This window comes from Schistocerca nitens, chromosome 6 (assembly GCF_023898315.1).
Source record: "Schistocerca nitens isolate TAMUIC-IGC-003100 chromosome 6, iqSchNite1.1, whole genome shotgun sequence".
In the NCBI taxonomy this organism is placed as follows: Eukaryota; Metazoa; Arthropoda; class Insecta; order Orthoptera; family Acrididae; genus Schistocerca; species Schistocerca nitens.
In genome coordinates, this window is record NC_064619.1 from 678,558,702 (window position 1) to 678,581,382 (window position 22,681).

The following is a 22,681-nucleotide window of genomic DNA, read 5'->3' on the forward strand; positions in this document are numbered from 1 at the left end:
GTGACGAGCTTCTCAACTGTATTGTCACTGGTGATGAAACATGGGTGTCACATGCCAGACCAGAAACAAAACTTGTTCACCTGTGAAAACCAAATTCAAGCAGGCACACACTATCAAAAAATTACATCCACTCTCTTCAGAGTTCGACCTGGTGTCCTCCTGTGTGAGTTTTTACAGCAATGGGAGACTGTAAATGCTGATCGGTATTGTCAGACATTGAAAAATCTGAGGAGGTTGAACCAGAACAAGAGACATGGGATGTTGACAAGTGACATTACGGCTGTGCCTGACAATGCAAGACCCCATACAGCCAACTCCACATGAAATGTATTGAATCAGTTGGGATGTGACATCTTGGACCATCCATCCTACAGTCCAGACCTTTCTCCAAGTGATTTTCCTCTCTTCTATCTCATGGAGCCTTTTCTATCAAGAAAATCTTTCCACAACGACACTGAGATGCATATTAAAGTGGCTTCATGGCTACAAACATTGGCGATGGGCTTCTATGATGTGGACATTCAATGATGGTGTAACATTATGACAAATGCCTCAACAATGGTGGTGACCATTGGGAAGTAGTCAGTGAATCTATGTAAATATTGGTTGGTTAGTTGATTTGGAGGGAGGGGTCAAACGGTGAGGTCTTCAATCCCATCGAATTGTGGAAGGATGTTGGCCATACCCTTTCAAAAGAACCATCCTGGCATTTTCCTGAAGTGATTTAGAGAAATCATGGAAAGCCTAAATCAGGAAGATATGCAGCGGATAGGCACTTGGTGCAGGGAGTGGCAGCTGACCCTTAACATAGACAAATGTAGTGTATTGCGAATACATAGAAAGAAGGATCCTTTATTGTATGATTATTTGATAGCAGAACAAACACTGGTAGCAGTTACTTCTGTAAAATATGGATACGGAACGATTTGAAGTGGAATGAGCATATAAAAGTAATTGCTGGTAAGGCGGGTGCCAGGTTGAGATTCATTGGGAGAGTTCTTAGAAAATGTAGTCCATCAACAAAGGAGTTGGCTTACAAAACACTCGTTCGACCTATACTTGAGTATTGCTCATCAGTGTGGGATCCGTACCAGGTCGGGTTGACAGAGGAGATAGAGAAGATTCAAAGAAGAGCGGCGCGTTTCGTCACAGGGTTATTTGGTAAGTGTGATAGCGTTGCAGAGATGTTCAGCAAACTCAAGTGGCTCTGCATCGCGGTTTAGCTTGCTGTCCAGGTTTCGAGAGGGTGTGTTTCTGGATGAGGTATCGAATAAATTGCTTCCCCCTACTTATACCTCCTGAGGAGATTCCGAATGTAAAATGAGAGAGATTCGAGTGTGCACGGAGGCTTTCCAGCAGTCGTTCTGGAACAGGAAAGGGCGGTAATGACAGTGGCATGTAAAGTGCTCTCCGCCACACACCGTTGGGTGGCTTGCGGAGTATAAATGTAGACGTAGATGTGGATACAGGTTTGAACTGTCGTCCTCCCAGATGCGTGTGCTAACCACTGCACCACCTCACTTGGTATGAAAATATTCTAATCAATATTTCTTTCTTAGTGAGTTCATTGGAACATAAGTTCTGGATGCACCACACATTGCATGTATGTATGTATTAAACTGGGAACCTAGGAACGACGGAGAGGCTTTGTTCTGCTGTAGCCCTCACTGGTTCTCAACCCCACAACAGGCCACAGGAATCCACCCACCCCACTGCCACCCCACACTGAACCCAGGGTTATTGTGCGGTTCGGCCCCAAAGTGGACTCCATAGGAACATCTCGTACCAGATGAGTGTAACCCCAAATGTTTGCATGGTAGAATAATTATGGTGTATGTGCGTGTGGAAACAGTGTGCACAGAAATCGCCAATACAGTGTAACTGAGGTGGAATAAGGGGAACCAGCCCACATTCGCTGAGGTAGATGGAAAACCGCCTTGAAAACCATCCACAGGCTGGTCAGCACACTGGACCTTGACACTAATCTGCTGGACGAATTCGTGCTGAGGACCGGAACACCTTCCCGCTCGGGAAGCAGCGCGTTGGACTGCGTGGCTAGCCTGGCGGGCCCAGTCACATTAATGAGACCACCACATGTGTTAAACGTCAACGTCCAGACGGGGGGGGGGGGGGGGGCAGCACTAGCAGTGGACAGTAACTGAAGCATATTGGGGGACATGGAAAACGGTGCTGTTGCTGCAATGTGGAACTGGAACGATTTATCTGATGTCCAAAAGGGTATGAACATGGTTTTCAGGCCAAGGGTGAAAGCATTTCTGAAATGTCTAAGTTTGTAAACTGTCTGCCTCATGCATACTTAAAGTATACAGTGCATGGGAAAGTGGCACTATCTAAAGCCAGCACAGTGACAACTGTGGTGCACCATGGGCCACGATGAAATCAACAAGAAAAAATGTGTACATTTTATTTCAAGTTTTTGGAACTAAGTTTCCGAAACGACTTTGTCTGATGTGCATAATTTTACTCAAAGACAAAAAAATACCGGAAGTAGGCCTAAAGACGTAAATATAAATAACTGCATGGATTTTGCGCCTAACTGGTTTTATATCCCCTTTTACAGTATCACGTCAAAGGTGAATGCTTCAGCGTCACCATATCACGTAGGAACAATCTGATTCTCTGCCTCGTGATGACTGGGTGTTGTGTGATGTCCTTAGGTTAGTTAGGTTTAAGTAGTTCTAAGTTCTAGGGGACTGATGACCATAGATGTTAAGTCCCATAGTGCTCAGAGCCATTGGAACAATCTGAAATGTGGAGCACAACAAACACCATTCACTTGGCGTGGCTAACACGCAAATTCACTGTTCGTTCTGAGAAACATGGAATTATGTATTACGATGGACTGTAGAGCAACTGTTTTGTGTTCATTGCAGGTGGGAGCTCGCCATGCGCCACCTTTCGCTGCTCGCCGCCGTCCTGCTGGGTGGGTTGGGCTCGCAAGGTGCCAACATCCTGGCGCCCCTCTGGTTCTCGGCCCCCAGTCACTTCGTCATGTTCGACCGTCTATTGTCGGCGCTGGCGGAGAAGGGCCACAACGTGACGGTGCTCAGCTACTTCCCAAGGAAGGCGTCTCTGCGGAACTACCACGACATTGCGCTGCACAGGGACGAATGGCCGCACCTCAAGGGGGTGAGTGTCTCGCTGCAGCCTGACAAATTTAAGGGTTTTTAAAAAATGGTATACTCCACCAGTAAAATATTTTAAAATTTTTATTGGCATTAAACAGCATATGTGCATGTTTGTAGCTGAGTGGTCAATGTGACTGACTCTCATGCAGGGAATCCGTTGAGGAACCCTGTGATTGAGAGGTAGCGCCTCCACGGTCAACCTGCCTCAGTCGGCTGCCTCAAAAGTTTATGAGTATTGTAGTAGGATTATCAATAATAATAAATGAATAAATTGTGACTGCAAAGCGCATATTGTCTGTTTAATCATCTGTAATAAAAGAAACAAATGTCTTATCAGTTATTCATGAGAGCTTATGATGATTGTTTTGAAAATTATAATTTGTTAATCAGTGTACATGGCGGTTATCTTACACTCTCTGAACTGGCGCCAGCGGTTTCACTGTTGAATGTTTACTGCCTTAACATGTGGAGCATTACTAGTGTAGTGGACTGTTAAGGCAGCCAGTCCACAGTGAAGTAGCCGAAAGGGCACGCGTCAACTCATGCCGTCTGGCGTTAAGTCTGGAACAGGATTCGTAATGAATGGACCGCGGCCGATTTAAAGCTACCACCTAGCAAGTGTGGTGTCTGGCGGTGACACCACATTCCTCCCCCGCAAATCGGCGAACGGTCGTGTGATAAGGCTTCCGCCCGCCGTGGGGAGGACCCCATGTTGACGTATGCGATGGGGTGGGGAGCCTAACAACAGGCGAGGCCGTGCCACCCGCACCCTGCCATTCGGTCCGAGGGGAGCTAGGAAATACATGAAAACCTAGTCCAGGGTGCACGTCAACATGCGGTGTATGCGCCCGTAATGAGACAGGAGGGGCCGAAGGGTCGACCTCCATTGCGTCGGGGTATCCGACGCGCGATGACGACATCTGGGCCGGAGCGGGCAAGAGGTCCATGGCGGAGGACAGCTGGTCACGGGAAGCGATCGGCGGCGCGTGATCCAGGGAGGCGCAGGGCGGCCGCAGCGAAGCGTCCACTGCGGGCGGCGCCGGCGGGAGAACAGGCGGCGGCGGCGGCATGTCGCCATGAGGCATTAGGGAAGGCAGCGTCGGTAACACCTGGGGAGGAGGCGAGCCAGTAGATGGGTCCCCAGGGCGCTGACTGGACGGCACCGTCGCTGAAAGCAGACGGGGAGCGGCAGAACCCAGGCGACGACAGAGGCGCAGCTGATTGAGATGCCGACGCACCTCACCAGAGGCTCCCAAAACCAAATACATCGCGCAGCCGAGGCAGCGAAGAATGCGCCCTGCGAGCCAACGCCGTGAACCTCGATAGTTGCGATAGAAGACGTCGCCAGGAGCAAAAGCAGGAGTCTGCCGCTGCACAGGAACCTGATGCGGCGGATGCAGCAAAGACATCAAGGTTCGATGAGGACGACCGTGGAGCAACTCAGCCAGCGAGCGACCATCGCGGAGCTGAGAGCGATACGAGGACAAAAAGAGCAATAACGCGTCCTCCCGAGAATGCGACTCTTTCAACTTCAACATGTGTGACCTGAAAGTCCGGACCAATCGTTCAGCGGCACCGTTTGACTGAGGCGAAAACGGCGCGGATGTCAGATGTTGAATACCATTGGCCTTGCAGAATGACTGAAATTCTGCGGACATGAATTGTGGGCCATTGTCGGAAACAATAGTCTGTGGAAGACCTTCAATGCAAAAAATAGCAGATAACGCTTGGATGGTGGCAGATGACGTCGTGGAAGACATCGGGACAACAAAAGGAAAATTACTGAAAGAATCGACCACAACCAACCATCGAGCATTCCAGAATGGACCGGCAAAATCTATGTGCAAGCGTTGCCAAGGGGAAGTGGCTTTCGGCCATGCAAAGAATTTCCGCGGCAGTGCGGATTGTCGTTCGGCACACGCCACGCAAGAAGAGCACATATTCGTAATCGCAGCATCGATTCCGAACCAAGTACAGTGCTGACGAGCAAGTTGTTTTGTTCGCACTATACCCCAATGTCCTTGGTGAAGAAGCCATAAGACAGAGGACTGTAACGAACGTGGGACCACTACTCTGGACTGATCATTATCAGAACGCAACAACAAAACACCACGTCGTACAAAAAGTCTCTCCTTGTGAGCAAAAAATCGGCGAACCAACGGATCCTCGATCCGTGACTTCGACAAGGGCCATTGTGTAGCAACAAAACGCAAAACAGTAGCAAGGATAGGGTCAGAAGCTGTGGCTGTAGCTACACGACGAAAATCAATCGGAAACGATTCGACCACGCCATCGGTTTCCGCATCAATGAACATGCAAGCAAGTTCGGAAGAATCGAATGCTTTATCCTCAGCAACAGGCAAACGGGACAACGCATCAGCGTTTCCGTGCTTAGCAGTGGACCGATACAAGATATCGTAGCGATACTGCGAGAGAAAAATAGACCAGCGAATGAATTTCTGCACTGTACGTGGAGGTACAGGCTTGTGCGGATGAAAAAGCGATGTCAAAGGTTTGTGGTCTGTGATGATGTTAAAGGGACGACCATACAAGAAATCGTGAAACTTAGTAACACCAAACACGAGAGCCAAAGCTTCTTTCTCTATCTGTGAATAATTGCGTTGCGCAGACGAGAGCAATTTGGACCCAAAGGCAATAGGGCGATCATGCGATCCATCTTTGTGCGCAAGCACAGCACCGATCCCGAAATCCGATGCATCTACCATCAACAAAAGGGGTTTCCGGGGATCGAATAGCGTAAGGCAAGTAGTTGAAAGCAACGCCGATTTCAACTGGCGAAAGGCGCGTTCGCATTCCATCGTCCAGACAAACGGAACACCTTTACGGCGTAAGCGATGAAGCGGAGCTGAAATGGAAGAGGCATTGCGCAGAAAGCGATGATAATAGGTAATTTTTCCCAACACACTCTGTAGCTGCTTCACATTCTGTGGCGAAGGCAAGTCCTGTATGGCACGGAGGTGCTCTGGACTCGGATGTATGCCTTGGGCATTGATTACATGTCCCAAATATGGTAAGTCACGAGCAAAAAACACACATTTGTCCTTCCTCAAGCGAAGACCATTTTGCCGCAATACCTGAAATAATGTGCGGAGGTTGGCTAAATGTTCGGCTGCTGTCTTTCCGGAGATCACAATATCGTCCAGATAGTTCGCAGCAGTAGGGACCGACGCACAAACAGTTTGTAAATATTGCTGAAACAATGCAGGGGCGGATGCGCACCCGAATGGCAGTCGTTTGAATCGGTACAAACCAAGATGCGTGGTAACCACCAAGACGCGCTGGGAGTCTTCGTCCACAGGTAGTTGCAAGTACGCATCTGCCAGGTCCAACTTCGAAAAGTATTTACCCGGGCACAGTTTGTCAAAAAGATCTTCCGGGCGGGGCAAAGGAAAAGTAGCAGTCACAAGTTGTGGATTCACAGTTGCCTTGAAGTCCACGCAAAGTCTCAATTTACCGGAAGGTTTTTGCAAAATAACTAAGGGTGATGCCCAGAGAGAAGCCTGCACACGTTCAATTACACCTTGCGATTCTAAATCGTTTAATGTTCTGGCGACCTCATCACGCAATGCGTGGGGAACATTGCGCGCTCTGAAAAATTTCGGTTGCGCGTTCACATTTAGTTCCAAATGTGCTTCATAGTTCTTAGCGCAACCAAGGCCCGGTGCAAAAATGTCTGCAAATTCTTCACATAGACTAGAAACACTGGCTGAAGGCACAGTCTGATTCACTGATAGGACCTGATTTACTATAGACATGTTAAACAACTGAAATAAATCTAACCCAAACAAGTTCACTGCAGAAGAAGAACGAAGAACGTAAAAAGACACAAGTTTTGTTTGTCCCTTGTATGTAGCAAGAAGAGTGCACTGTCCTAACACAGGGATAGCTTGTCCGGAATAACTATTTAACCGAACATGTGCAGCATGCAACGGAGGTGTGCCCAGTTGTTTGTACGTGGCGTGTTTGAGCAATGAAACTGCAGCTCCGGTATCGAGCTGGAACGGTATCACTTGTCCGGCAAAGTCCAAATCTACAAAAAGTTTATTGTCCTGCTGACGACAAGAGCGACTGTTTTGTGCAACTTGAACAGACACTGGAACAGAATCACGCGCGACGTGACGGGACTTCCGTCGACGTCGACGCACACTTTTTGTGGGACGAACACAGTCACAGTTAGCGAGAGGAACACTGGACGGGGTGGAATTAACTACATGAATGTCCATGGGCGAAGGTTCACGAGCCCGATTGTCCTTGGTTCGATGCCGGCGCGAAGCAAAGGGCCTGGAATGGTTGTGAGCGTCTGATCTGAGCTTTTTCTGGCAAACACTTTGAACATGCCCTTTCTTATTACAGAAAAAGCAAATAGCTTGGCGTGACGGGCAATTCTCACGCGAATGTCTAGTGGCACACCGCGGGCATGATTTCACTGCATTTGCTTGCTTGCGCGGGACACGTGGCTGCGCGGACGTGCGCGGGGGCAGGTTAGCGTTCCGTGCAGCGGGCCCGGCGGGCCGGTTAATGTGACACATGGCCGGCGAAGTTGCAAATGATTCCTGAGCAAAGTCAAGTGTGTCTTGCCTATCCAATATGTCGATCACTTGCTGAAGGGAGGGATTTACTAGTTTCAAAATCTGTTCCCTTATACGAACATCAGAAACGTTCTGTGCAATCGCATCACGTACCATTGTATCTGAATAAGGGAGTCCACAGTCACATTCAAATGCACACTCCGTAGTAAGTCCTTGCAATGTTGCAACCCACTCCCTATTAGTCTGACCGGCCGTACGTTTTGTACGAAAGAACGTATACCTTTGTGCAACGACATTGACTGTTTCCTTGAAATAGGCATCTAAAGCAGACAAAATTTCTTCGTATGACAGAGTTTCTACGTCGCGTCGGGGAAACAATTTCACTATGACATGGTAGGTGGACACACCTACACACGAAAGCAAAAACTGCTGCCGCTCATTACCTTGAATTCTGTAGGCGGCGAGATGAAATCCAAATTGTCGGGACCATTCCGGCCATGTCTCGTTGGCCGCCTCGTAGGGCCTAAATTGAGGTGCAACAGCATGGTGTGGCTGTGGTAGCGATGAAGCGGCGGCGGCCGCATCGTTTTGCAGCGCACGTTGACCCTGGACGAGCTGTCCAAGGGCATCCAATAACGCCCGCGTCTGCTGATTCTGCAAGCGATAAAATTCGGACAGTACATCTGGAGAATGTGGCGAAGCCATGACACAAGCAAATTAATACAATACGAACGCTAAAGTCCCTTTTGAGACTCGTCGCCAATGTAGTGGACTGTTAAGGCAGCCAGTCCACAGTGAAGTAGCCGAAAGGGCACGCGTCAACTCACGCCGTCTGGCGTTAAGCCTGGAACAGGATTCGTAATGAATGTGATAAAGAAAAGAACGTAGCTACTAGAACACTTAACTTTTATATTGTCCTTTGGTATACAGCATTCTGGATGATACAAGTGAGACTCTATCTTGAGGTACATGCAACGTTACAAATGGTTAATGGCGCCTTGCTAGGTCGTAGCCATGGACTTAGCTGAAGGCTATTCTAACTGTCTCTCGGCAAATGAGAGAAAGGCTTCGTCAGTGTAGTCGCTAGCAACGTCGTCGTACAACTGGGGCGAGTGCTAGTCCGTCTCTCGAGACCTGCCATGTGGTGGCGCTCGGTCTGCGATCACACAGTGGCGACACGCGGGTCCGACATGTACTAATGGACCGCGGCCGATTTAAAGCTACCACCTAGCAAGTGTGGTGTCTGGCGGTGCCACCACAACTAGTATCAAGGTGGTGACGCCACCTACAAGTATGGAGTTAAATTAAGTGATTAGCTACATTATTCCTCTCGATAAATTAGACATCTTATTCGCTCGCTAAATTGCCCCAGTCTCATCTACATATTGGCCTTCTCCCTTTGAGAAGAGAATTTTCTGGGATAATGATGATGTCTCTGTCCATAAAAAGGAATTGTAACGAGATTTTCAGGTGAAAGACGGCTGGAAGCCGTCTTCAAACCACTGTAGATCTGCTTGTGGCGATATGACGAGTTGTAATGGCAAACTAAGCCATGAGTTGAAAAGAGGGGGCCAGGGAAGGGATATGTGTTCAATCAAGATTTCGAGGTAAAACACACGCTGGGTTGCGCTTATGTACCCGGTAAGAGATTATCTTACGTTAACTGCACTTACACTATCCTTTTATCAACCTATCTTTGCCACAGAAAGGGGTAAAATATGCTGCTATAAAATTTCTCGACAAATTACCAGATGAAATAAGGTGTATGACAGACAGCAGTAATAGCTTCAAAAATAAATTGAAATCATATCTCCTTGACAACTCCTATACCATAGATGAATTCTTGAATAGGAATAAATAAATCTATAATTATAGTATATGCATTTTGTGCCATTTAAGGGAATGGGGTAAATAATGTAAATATTAATCTTTAACTCTGTATTATATATATATATATATATATATATATATATATATATATATATATATATATATATATTTCTTATGCAACTGACACGTTCCACACCATAACGGCTACCGTACTGCGCGATTGATCAATGGAACATGCAACCAACCAACCCGATTGAAAGAATTTGCCACTGAGTGCTCTGTATAGCGGCTTGTGAAGTCGGCGTAATGTTGAATCAGAAACTGAACCGACGCACAGGCAGGCGCAACGGCAGTGGACCTGTCCTTATTGGCGACATAACATCAGTTATTATTCAAGTTACTGTGTAAAATGTGTGAGACTGCAGACACCTTCGCACTTCCCACACAATCCCGAAGATACTAAAAGAAGATAAATGGGAGAACTATCGCAGGATCAGCTCGACAGCTCACTCGCGGAACAGAATAATGAACAAAAGAACAGAAAATAAAATTAAGGATTGTTAGAAGGCCGTTGATCTGGCTTTAAAAATGAGAAAGCGCCAGACAGTTCCGACATTAACAGGTGATAAAGTAAGCAAAACATAAGAAAATGAAGGTCTTTCATAGGATTAGCCCACCCATCGAAAGGGCTCGACAATTTAATGTGGTGAAATATGTTTGAAATCTACAGAAAAAGGTTATACACAATTGAGAAAAATGGATGGTGCCCAGTATGTTAAGAATGAAGAGGGGACAATAAGAATGGAACAATAAAAGCAATGCTCGGAATGCAGTCATTCTCCTCCGACGTTCTTCCTGTATACTGAAGAATCCATAAAGGAAATAGAAACTAGGTTCATAAGTGGTGTTAAACAATATCAAAGTATAATATTGGCTGACGGCATTGCTGTCCTGTCTGAAAAATGAAGGTAATTTAGAAGACTATTGAAAAGAGTGAACTATCTCCTCAGTACAGAATATTCATCTTGAGTGGACCAAAAGGTGACGAAAGTATCGAGATTATACTAAAATGAGATTAACGACAAACTTCACGTAAAATTTGGGTCCCAACTTGTTAGACAAAATTAAGAAAGTCTGTTAACATGGAAGCAACATAACGAATGATACACGGAGCAAGGAACATATACTGACGGAAAAAAATCACAACATCAAGGAGGAGTTGAGCGACACAAACAGAAGTTGGTATGCGTGTTTCTACATGTGAAAGATGATGTTTGTTCAAATTTCGCGCCAGTCCCATAACAATGGCGCTAGTAGCGCCAATATGAAGATGCAAATCAGCTTTGCGTTTTAAATACACGCTGCAACGGTCGTGAGCGTTAGTTACCGTTGAGATCGGACGTGGTGAGTAGATGTCAGTAAAGAATCCCCTAAGACGACATAGACGTCATCATCAAAAACTGAGTGAGCATGAAGGAGATCGTGTAATAGGGCTACGAGAAGCTCGATGTTCCTTCTGCGATATTGCAGAAAGACTTGGCAAGAACGTAGCCACTGTGCGTGATTGCTGGCAGCAGTGTTCAGTAGAATGTACGGTCGCAAGAACACTGGACTCCAGACGACCACATGGCCCTGCCAAGAGGGAAGACCACCCTGTTTGCTTTATGGCTCCGGCATATGGTACTACGTCTGCAGCACAATTTGAGGTGGAGTTCGCACCACAGTGACCAAGGAACTGGTACAAATCGGTTACTTTAAGGACATTTCCGAATAGCCACCCTGTAGCGTACATTCCACTGACCCCAAACAACTGCCATTTGGGACTTCAGTGGTGTCAAGTGAGAGCTCTCTGAAGGAAAGTGTAGAGGTCTGTTGTGTTTTCTGATGAAAACTGGTTATGCCTTGGTGCCAGTGATGGCCGTGTGTTGGTTAGGAACAACCCAGTAAAAGGCCTGCAACCACACTCTCCATACCAGACACACTGGACCTACACCTGGAGTTATGGTCTCGGTTGTGATGTCATATGACAGCAGGAGCACTTTCATGGGTGTCCCACAGACCCTGACTGCAAATTTGTACATCAGTCTGGTGATTCGATCTGTTGTGCTGTCATTCATAAACAGCATTGCAGGGGGTGTTTTCCAACACGACAATGCTCGCCCGCATACCGCTTTTGTAACCCAGCATCTTCTACAGAGTGTCGACGTGTTGCCTTGGTCAACTCGATGGCTAGATCGGTCTCCAATCGAGCACTTCATCGGACGACAACTCCAGCTTCATCCACAAAAAGCAGTAACCGCCCCTGGAATGACCAACAAGGTGCAATAGACATGGAACTCCTTCCCATAACCTGACATCAGGCACATGTACAACACAATGCATGCACGTTTGCGCGTTACACTGGTTATTAATGTACAAGCATTTCACATTTGCAATACCTTATCTCGCGCTTACATTAACCTGTGAGCTTTCAGTATTAATCATCTAAATTGTTACCTAGACAAAACGTATTCCCAAGGTTTCATTGTTGTTGTTGTTGTGGTCTTCAGTCTTGAGACTGGTTTGATGCAGCTCTCCATGCTGCTCTATCCTGTGCAAGGTTCTTCATCTCCCAGTACTTACTGCAACCTACATCCTTCTGAATCTGCTTAGTGTATTTATTTCTTGGTCTCCCTCTACGATTTTTACCCCCCACGCTGGCCCCCAATGCTAAATTTGTGATCCCTTGACGCCTCAGAACATGTCCTACCAACCGATCCCTTCTTCTGGTCAAGTTGTGCCACAAGCTCCTCTTCTCCCCAATTCTATTCAATAGCTCCTCATTAGTTTTGTGGTCTACCCATCTAATCTTCAGCATTCTTCTGTAGCACCACATTCCGAAAGCTTCTATTCTCTTCTTGTCCAAACTGTTTATCGTCCATGTTTCACTTCCATACATGGCTACACTCCATACAAATACTTTCAGAAACGACTTCCTGACACTTAAATCAATACTCGATGTTAACAAATTTCTCTTCTTCAGAAACGCTTTCCTTGCCATTGCCAGTCTACATTTTATATCCTCTACTTCGACCATCATCAGTTATTTTGCTCCCCAAATAGCAAAACTCCTTTACTACTTTAAGTGTCTCATTTCCTAATCTAATTCCCTCAGCATCACCCGACTTAATTAGACTACATTCCGTTATCCTCGTTTTGCTTTTGTTGATGTTCATCTTATATCCTCCTTTCAAGACACTATCCATTCCGTTCAACTGCTCTTCCAAGTCCTTTGCTGTCTCTGACAGAATTACAATGTCATCTGCGAGCCTCAAAGTTTTTGTTCCTTCTCCATGGATTTTAATACTTACTCCGAATTTTTCTTTTGTTTCCTTCACTGATTGCTCAATATACAGATTGAATAACATCGGGGAGAGGCTACAACCCTGTCTTACTCCCTTCCCAACCACTGCTTCCCTTTCATGCCCCTCGACTCTTATAACTGCCATGTGGTTTCTGTACAAATTGTAAATCGCCTTTCGCTCCCTGTATTTGATGCCTGCCACCTTTAGAATTTGAAAGAGAGTATTCCAGTCAACATTGTCAAAAGCTTTCTCTAAGTCTGCAAATGCTAGAAACGTAGGTTTGCCTTTCCTTAATCTTCCTTCTAAGATAAGTCGTAAGGTCAGTATTGCCTCACGTGTTCCAACATTTCTACGGAATCCAAACTGATCTTCCCCGAGGTCGGCTTCTACCAGTTTTTCCATTTGTCTGTAAAGAATTGCGTTAGTATTTTGCAGCTGTGACTTATTAAACTGATAGTTCGGTAATTTTCACATTTGTCAACACCTGCTTTCTTTGGGATTAGAATTAATCTTCTTGAAGTCTGAGGGAATTTCGCCTGTCTCATACATCTTGCTCACCAGATGGTAGAGTTTTGTCAGGATTGGCTCTCCCAAGGCTGTCAGTAGTTCTAATGGAACGTTGTCTACTTCCGGGGCATTGTTTCGACTCAGGCCTTTCAGTGCTCTGTCAAACTCTTCACGCAGTATCGTATCTCCCATTTCATCTTCATCTACATCCTGTTCCATTTCCATAATATTGTCGTCAAGTACATCGCCCTTGTATAGACCCTCTATATACTACTTCCACCTTTCTGCTTTCCCTTCTTTACTTAGAACTGGGTTTCCATATGTGCTCTTGATACTCATACAAGTGGCTATCCTTTCTCCAAAGGTCTCTTTAATTTTCCTGTAAGCATCCAGGTTTCGTTACTATACGTTAATTATTTTTTGAACTTGCAATTTTTCCCGTCAGTGTATAAGAAGCAGATTAGCACAGGGAAAGAGGAAAGCAAGTCTACTAATGTCAAACTCTGGCCATAGTTTGAGGAAGACATTACTGAAAATGTATATCTGGTGTGCAGCATTGTATGGAAGTCATCCATGGAACGTCGGAAAACTGCAGTGAAAGAGGAACGAAACGTATGAGATTTTGTGTTACATAAGGATACCCAAAATTTAGACGACTGATAAGAGAAATGACTAAGTTCTCTGCAGGATATTTTTCCGACCTGGGCCACGTTGTGTGCAGGAGGTCGGGTACAAAAAAATGGTTCAAATGGCTCTGAGCACTATGGGACTTAACTTCTGTGGTCATCAGTCCCCTAGAACTTAGAACTACTTAAACCTAACTAACCTAAGGAAATCACACACAGCCGTGCCCGAGGCAGAATTCGAACCTACGACCGTAGCAGCAGCGCGGTTCCAGACTGAAGCGCCTCGAACCGCTCGGCCATTCCGGCCGGCGGTCGGGTACCGTATGCACGTGAGTGGACCAGTTTACACCAGGAGACGTCGGTGACGCAGTGGTATTACACTCCTGGAAATTGAAATAAGAACACCGTGAATTCATTGTCCCAGGAAGGGGAAACTTTATTGACACAGGCACATAGACACAGGCAACAGAGCATGCACAATGTCGGCACTAGTACAGTGTATATCCACCTTTCGCAGCAATGCAGGCTGCTATTCTCCCATGGAGACGATCGTAGAGATGCTGGATGTAGTCCTGTGGAACGGCTTGCCATGCCATTTCCACCTGGCGCCTCAGTTGGACCAGCGTTCGTGCCGGACGTGCAGACCGCGTGAGACGACGCTTCATCCAGTCCCAAACATGCTCAATGGGGGACAGATCCGGAGATCTTGCTGGCCAGGGTAGTTGACTTACACCTTCTAGAGCACATTGGGTGGCACGGGATACATGCGGACGTGCATTGTCCTGTTGGAACAGCAAGTTCCCTTGCCGGTCTAGGAATGGTAGAACGATGGGTTCGATGACGGTTTGGATGTACCGTGCACTATTCAGTGTCCCCTCGAGATCACCAGTGGTGTACGGCCAGTGTAGGAGATCGTTCCCCACACCATGATGCCGGGTGTTGGCCCTGTGTGCCTCGGTCGTATGCAGTCCTGATTGTGGCGCTCACCTGCACGGCGCCAAACACGCATACGACCATCATTGGCACCAAGGCAGAAGCGACTCTCATCGCTGAAGACGACACGTCATTCGTCCCTCCATTCACGCCTGTCGCGACACCACTGGAGGTGGGCTGCACGATGTTGGGGCGTGAGCGGAAGACGGCCTAACGGTGTGCGGGACCGTAGCCCAGCTTCATGGAGACGGTTGCGAATGGTCCTCGCCGATACCCCAGGAGCAACAGTGTCCCTAATTTGCTGGGAAGTGGCGGTGCGGTCCCCTACGGCACTGCGTAGGATCCTACGGTCTTGGCGTGCATCCGTGCGTCGCTGCGGTCCGGTCCCAGGTCGACGGGCACGTGCACCTTCCGCCGACCACTGGCGACAACATCGATGTACTGTGGAGACCTCACGCCCCACGTGTTGAGCAATTCGGCGGTACGTCCACCCGGCCTCCCGCATGCCCACTATACGCCCTCGCTCAAAGTCCGTCAACTGCACATACGGTTCACGTCCACGCTGTCGCGGCATGCTACCAGCGTTAAAGACTGCGATGGAGCTCCGTATGCCACGGCAAACTGGCTGACACTGACGGCGGCGGTGCACAAATGCTGCGCAGCTAGCGCCATTCGACGGCCAACACCGCGGGTCCTGGTGTGTCCGCTGTGCCGTGCGTGTGATCATTGCTTGTACAGCCCTCTCGCAGTGTCCGGAGCAAGTATGGTGGGTCTGACCAACACCGACTCAAAGGAAGGCCTCGGCGCTTGCTGGTGACGTCACGTCAGCTAGGCACGGCGAACGCCAGGTCTGTTGCAGGCAGAAACGCCTGGGCGTGCTTATCACTAAAAATCTCTTATTTTTGGATAAAATGTTTGGTATTGTTTTGGATTCTGCAGTTTCATTTAGATGAAAGATTTTCTTACTATCGTAAAGCTACAAATGAAGATCATAGTTCTGTATTACTGAATCCTGTCGAAACAAACATAGATCAATATAAGAAGATTGCAAGCTTCGGAAATTTTACATTCAAGTAACTATATTTACTTGATCCATTTTGCTATCGAAACTTACCCCAACCCCCTTACAATGAACTCGTTTCTTTTATTTATTTATTTATTTATTTTCATTTGACATCGTCACTGGAAATGTGAACTAATTTACATGTGTAAATGTCCAACTGTTGCCAGTCATTAGATTACAGTCGTTTTCAACGAAAGGAATTCTAAACAGGAAACAAATAGCTTCATACGTCGAAAATACTGCTGAGCTTAAACTTTTTTAAACATGCACATTAGAAAAGATAAATCTTGCAACTGAAAGTAGAAACTTTATGAGACAAAAAAAATTATTTGATAAAACAAGTATCTCTCTTTTACCTCTTCTTCTGTCCCCCACCCACTCCCCCAACGTGTACAATCGCAAGATATTTCATTCACATTCAGTGCTTCTCACCCCATAGTCAACCAGGATACCTAAAGAAGAGCACCAATATGTTCACAGTTTCTTGTAAAAGCAACCCAGTACAAACGTAAGTTCCTCAGATTTACAAATAAGGTAAAGAAGCACGAATTCTGTTGCTGCTGGACCATGAAGTTGTTTTTGTATGTCAATCCTTAAAACAGGTGGAAATTTAAGTTCAGGAGTACACTATTTGTTAAGAAGTGTAATGAATTGCACAGTTAATTGATTGCAGGAATCTCTCAGAACAATGTGTGTTGGTCAACTGCCGCCAAGAGTTTCACATTTTCCCGTGTCAGAGAGAGAGACACCACCATTATGAGTATGCCTGCAACAGACCTGGCGTTCGCCGTGCCTAGCTGACGTGACGTCACGAACAAGCGCCGAGGCCTTCCTTTGAGTCGGTGTTGGTCTGACACACCGGTGTCAATGTGTTCTTTTTTCCATTTCCAGGAGTGTATTTCTCAAGTTGGGTTTACAGAGTCATAAAGTGTCTCATGGTGTCGGTCGGCAGCCGGGCACAAGCGCGGTCCATGAAGAAGTTTTGCTGCCTCGTCAGTGAGCCGTGACGTCGCAGGTCAGAGAGCCACCACGGTCGCGTGTTGCACCGCCCTGGTGCACCTTCTGCAGCACGGTGCGGCTGCCGCCTCAGCGCGCTGGTAGACAGCCGGCTGTGGTCCAGGATGTGAGTTGTTGTGAAGACTGGATACCTGATCGTCCGTCGTGGTGTAATGACAGAGACCGACTTAGGAGATGAGAAATGTGCCAATTTTGAGATGGATTGTGTACATCACTTGTGTTGACAGTGTTTTTAGGCACAGACTGTAGTTCAACGAACTCCACACTATGCGCACTTCAGAATTAACGTATTTGCGGCGGCGAAAGAAAGTGACAGTGAGAATAAACAGTGGGTAGGCGATGCTACTCTTTGCTGATATAGCATCCATGCCTCTGGAGTAATAATACTTTTTACTGTGGCTGGAGATACTGCAGTATAAACACGTTGTCGGAGTGGATCCAGTTGTATTCTTGCAGGACAGCTATTAGTTAGAGAATTAAGTTCATTTAAACGCTGAAGGGTAATATCTTGTGAAAAGAGATACGAAAGTGGTTGTTTTGTCAAAGAGAACTATCGTGCAAATAAATATTTAGTCAAAGGTGAGCAATTTCATATTTTTAACAACTCTGGAAATTTGTGCTTCAATTTGGCATACACGCAAAATTAGACATTCGTCACTGCGATTTTGTGAATGTTACGCTACTGGCCATTAAAATTGCTACACCACGAAGATGACATACTACAGACGCGAAATTTAACCGACAGCAAGAAGATGCTGTGATGTGCAAGTGATTAGCTTTTCAGAGCATTCACATAAGGTTGGCGCCGGTGGCGACACCTACAACGTACTGACATGAGGAAAGTTTCCAACCGACTTCTCATACACAAACAGCAGTTGACCTGCGTTGCCTGCTGAAACGTTGTTGTGATGCCTCGTGTAAGGAGGAGCAATGCGTACCATCACGTTTCCTACTTTGATAAAGGTCGGATTGCAGCCTATCGCGATTGCGGTTTATCGTATCGCGACATTGCTGCTCGCGTTGGCCGAGATCCAGTGACTGTTAGCAGAATATGGAATCGGTGGGTTCAGGAGGGTAATACGGAACGCCGTGCTGGATGCCAACGGGCTCGTATCACTAGCAGTCAAGATGACAGGCATCTTATCCGCATGGCTGTAACAGATCGTGCAGCCACGTCTCGATCCCTGAGTCTACAGATGGGAACGTTTGCAAGACAACAACCATCTGCACAGACAGTTCGACAACGTTTTCAGCAGCATGGACTATCCGCTCGGAGACCGTGGCTGCGGTTACCCTTGACGCTGCATCACAGACAGGAGCGCCTACGATGGTGTACTCAACGACGAACCTGGGTGCACGAATGGCAAAACGTCATTTTTTCGGATGAATCCAGGTTCTGTTTACAGCATCATGATGGTCGCATCCATGTTTGGCGACATCGCGGTGAACGCACGTTGGAAGCGTGTATTCGTCATCCCCATATTGGCGTATCACCCGGCGTGATGGTATGGGGTGCCATTGGTTACACGTCTCGGTCACTTCTTGTTCGCATTGACGGCACTTTGAACAGTGGACGTTACATTTCAGATGTGTTACGACCCGTGCCTCTACCCTTCATTCGATCCCTGCGAAACCCTACATTTCGCCCGCATCTCGTGGTCGTGCGGTAGCGCTCTCGCTTCCCACGCCCGGGTTCCCGGGTTCGATTCCCGGCGGGGTCAGGGATTTTCTCTGCCTCGTGATGGCTGGGTGTTGTGTGCTGTCCTTAGGGTAGTTAGGTTTAAGTAGTTCTAAGTTCTAGGGGACTGATGACCATAGATGTTAAGTCCCATAGTGCTCAGAGCCATTTGAACCATTTGAACCCTACGTTTCAGCAGGATAACGCACGACCGCATGTTGCAGGTCCTGTGCGGGCCTTTCTGGATACAGAAAATGTTCGACTGCTGCCCTAGCCAGCACATTCTCCAGATCTCTCTCCAACTGAAAACGTCTGCTCAATGGTGGCCGAGCAACTGGCTCGACACAATACTCCAGTCACTACTCCTGATGAACTGTGGTGTCATGTTGAATGGGCAGCTGTACCTGGACACGCCATCCAAGCTCTGTTTGACTCAATGCCCAGGCGTGTCAAGATCGTTATTACTGCCAGAGGTGGTTGTTCTGGGTACTGATTTCTCAGGATCTATGCACCCAAATTGCGTGAAAATGTAATTACATGTCAGTTCTAGTATAATATATTTGTCCAATGAATACCCGTTTATCATCCGCATTTCTTCTTGGTGTAGCAATTTTAATAGCCAGTAGTGTAGTTTGTGCTTGCGCGCCGTCCGGTTCCGTCGCAATAGGCAAATTTTTGGAAATTTGTGTAACTTCCTATGGGACCAAACTGCTGAGGTCACCGGTCCCTAGGCTCATATACTACTTAATCTTAAACTAACTTACGCTAAGGGCAACACACACACACCCATGCCCGACGGAGGACTCGAACCTCCGACGGGGGGAGCCGCGCGAACTGCGACAAGGCTCCTCGGACCGCGCGGCTACCCTGAACGGCTCGCAATAGGCCATCTTGGAATTGTAACGGTAATTTACTAATATTTTCTTCCACAAAAACTAAGACGACCACATTCATACATCCTAGAGTGTGCTACGAGTGCAGGTGACTACGGATGTTCAAAAAAATGGCTCTGAGCACTATGGGACTCAACTTCTGAGGTCATTAGTCCCCTAGAACTTAGAACTAGTTAAACCTAACTAACCTAAGGACATCACACACATCCATGCCCGAGGCAGGATTCGAACCTGCGACCGTAGCGGTCTCGCGGTTCCAGACTGCAGCGCCTAGAACCGCATGGCCACTTCGGCCGGCCGACTACGGATGTCTAACGTGAGATGTAAATAAGCTTTTCAGGAGAGTGGCCTCCAACAGTAGAGATGCTGAGTGGAGAGGCTACAGCTTTGTAATGCTATCATTTGATCATTACAGCGAGTGTACGAAGCTACATCATACAAGTGGACTTATGAAACATAGGCGTAACTGGACAGTCCTGAAAGCTTAGATCCATTTAAAGATACTCTTGAGGAGAAAATCTTCTTTGTGAACGACATTAACATTTAACTTAACACCCAAGTGACATTCATTCCAAATGTAACATTTCAAATTTAATATGCATTGAACGGAATCGCAGTTTGAAGTTCTCTCCCCCTTATTTTTCTGTCGCGATATAACAATGTGGCGATTGTGGCAGGACTTCCTTCTTCCAGCTTCTAGACCTTCGACATCTTCATCTTCCCTTCCCAATCATTGTACAGATTTGCTGACGGTACCTTCAATTCCCACCAATAAGTTCAAGAATCGCATTTTAAACTTTCTTAGTTATGCCAACTCTCATAGTACACATGAAAGGGCACTGACAAGCCGGTCGGTGTGGCCGAGCGGTTCTAGGCGCTTCAGTCTGGAACCGCATGACCGTTACGGTCGCAGGTTCGAATCCTGCCTCGGGCATGGATGTGTGTGATGTCCTTAGGTTAGTTCGGTTTAAGTAGTTTTAAGTTCTAGGGGACTGATGGCCTCAGATGTTAAGTCCCATAGGGCTCAGAGCCAAAGGGCACTGATGAATGCTGTAAAAATTTATCTGATTAAGCAAGGACAATTATTGTATTGTAATTACGTTATGTTTGTAAATGTGATTACAAAGTTACCTACTTTTTCAAGTTAAAACCTGTGTGGTTGACCAATCATTTAAACTTATCAATTAATAATCTTGTAAATTCATACGATGGCGACTGGTTTGGAGACAGACAAGCAGAATGTTGGTGGGTCTTTCTCAGTGTTTTTCAAGCTTTTCTGGCGAGGCTTGCCCAAATGGCCTTAAAGTTAAACTGCCATGGCAAAACAGGTTGTTCTGTCGTACCCAAACACCTGGTTTAGTCAGCCTTACTGTATGGTAGCTTGTTGTTTTATGCTACCTTTAGTGACTGTATCTACTGCTATTATGTTCTTTGCAGCATTTGATACTGAGTACATTCCTTGCTTGACTATAGTCGTCCTTAGTGGTAGTGAAATCAAATCTCAGAATTTTAATGGATCGACCAAGACTGTAGCAAATATTCACTAGTTGTTGTGGGGGCTGTATGAATGCGCCACGCCTGGCCAGTGTGGACCTGACATCTTGCGGATTATCTGAGATGTCACTCGTTGGAGGAGGGCTGGCCACCCACCAGTCTTCTCCTCATCCATGATGTTCCAGTAGACACCAACAGCACACCGCTGTTCTCGTACGCATTGGGTGGGCTGCGTCTCGCTGTTGAAGTCAGCAAACAAGTAGCAGGCAGACCATTGTCGATGAGCATGTCGTGGTTTCACCCAGACTAGACTGTCATTCCCTCTGGTTCTAGCAGCATGGACAATGTGGCAGCATGACTGGATGTATTTCTGCTCCAAGAGCTACTTTATTTAAAAGCTCGAGCGCACACCTGTGACACGAGAGCTCTGGGTGTGTGATCACATTTGCCCTCATTTATTGGTCTCCTCTGCGCCCCTTGTCTCGCTGCAGTATTTCAGTACTCATTCTGGGTAACCACACTCGGGTCTTTTTGCAACGTTTGGCTATTGCAGTGACGCTCTGGTGCAGATGTTACAAAGTGTTACTTCATACTACCCTGATATGCAGTGCTGCGGCATTTATGTTTATGTTTTCTTTGCATGAAGGTTGTGTGGCAATGTTCGCCTGGTGCCCTGATGTCCGTCACTTTGGTGATGTGTGTTGTTGATATTCCACTTGGCATACCAGCCCAGAATTAGCCTTTCTCTTCCCTGAGCTCTCTGGGCAGAACTTTAAAAAATTTAAGCATATACAACAAACTTATTTTGCAGCACAACAGTACGGAGAAAATGAAGTAGAAGAAGGAATATGATGATATTACATAATATATTAAGACATGGGTAAATAACACTTGGCACCAGAGAGAACTTTACAGACGAACAATCGTAGCGGAAAACAGAGATTCCTGCTAGCTTTCCTGTCAGTCGTGTGCTGTGAAAACCTTACCAGAAACACTGTGTGGATTTTGATGTAATCGAGCTACAATTGACATAATATGCAATTGCAGGCAAATGGAAGAGAACAGAACCTTCTCCTTTATATGGTCTTCACAGATATCTTCAAAGAAGTTGATACTCTTGATAGACAGACGCTTTGTGGAATATTAGCTTCAACTTTATGTCTAGTTAAAGAACAAGTGGTGATACACGTCGCACACGATAACATGAATGGTACTGTTCCTTCAGAAGGTAGGCCTGGCGATTGCTTGAGTGTCATAAAAGGGAGGAAACAAGAATGAGTAGTGGTACTAAACTTCATTATTTATCTTTTCTATAACGATTCTTCATTTTCTCAAGCGAATGCTTTGGTCTCGTGTTGAAATAGAATTTGTGACCGTTAGGTTGATTTTTTATCTTCAGTACGTAATTCCAAAACACATGTTCATCTATACACTCCTGTCCCAGTAATGTGACCAGTGCCTATGTTCAGTGTAAATGGGCAGTAACCACACACAGACATCAGGTGGCAGCACTAGCAGTGAACGGTATATAAACCAGGGGGGGGGGGGGACGTGCATTCATTGATGTAATACAGAAACGGAGCATTTGATGTGTTGC

The 22,681-nt window shown here is 46.5% G+C and overlaps 1 protein-coding gene across 1 annotated transcript in view; it reads left to right on the forward strand.

The window, feature by feature from the left end:
• Positions 1–22,681, forward strand: part of LOC126262441 (UDP-glycosyltransferase UGT5-like) — a 175,518-nt gene that overhangs the window by 37,654 nt on the left and 115,183 nt on the right. The window contains exon 2 of the mRNA XM_049959093.1: positions 2,895–3,150. Within this exon, the coding sequence (XP_049815050.1) occupies positions 2,908–3,150 (243 nt within the window). The 5' untranslated portion in view covers positions 2,895–2,907. The remainder of the gene's footprint in view (positions 1–2,894; positions 3,151–22,681) is intronic.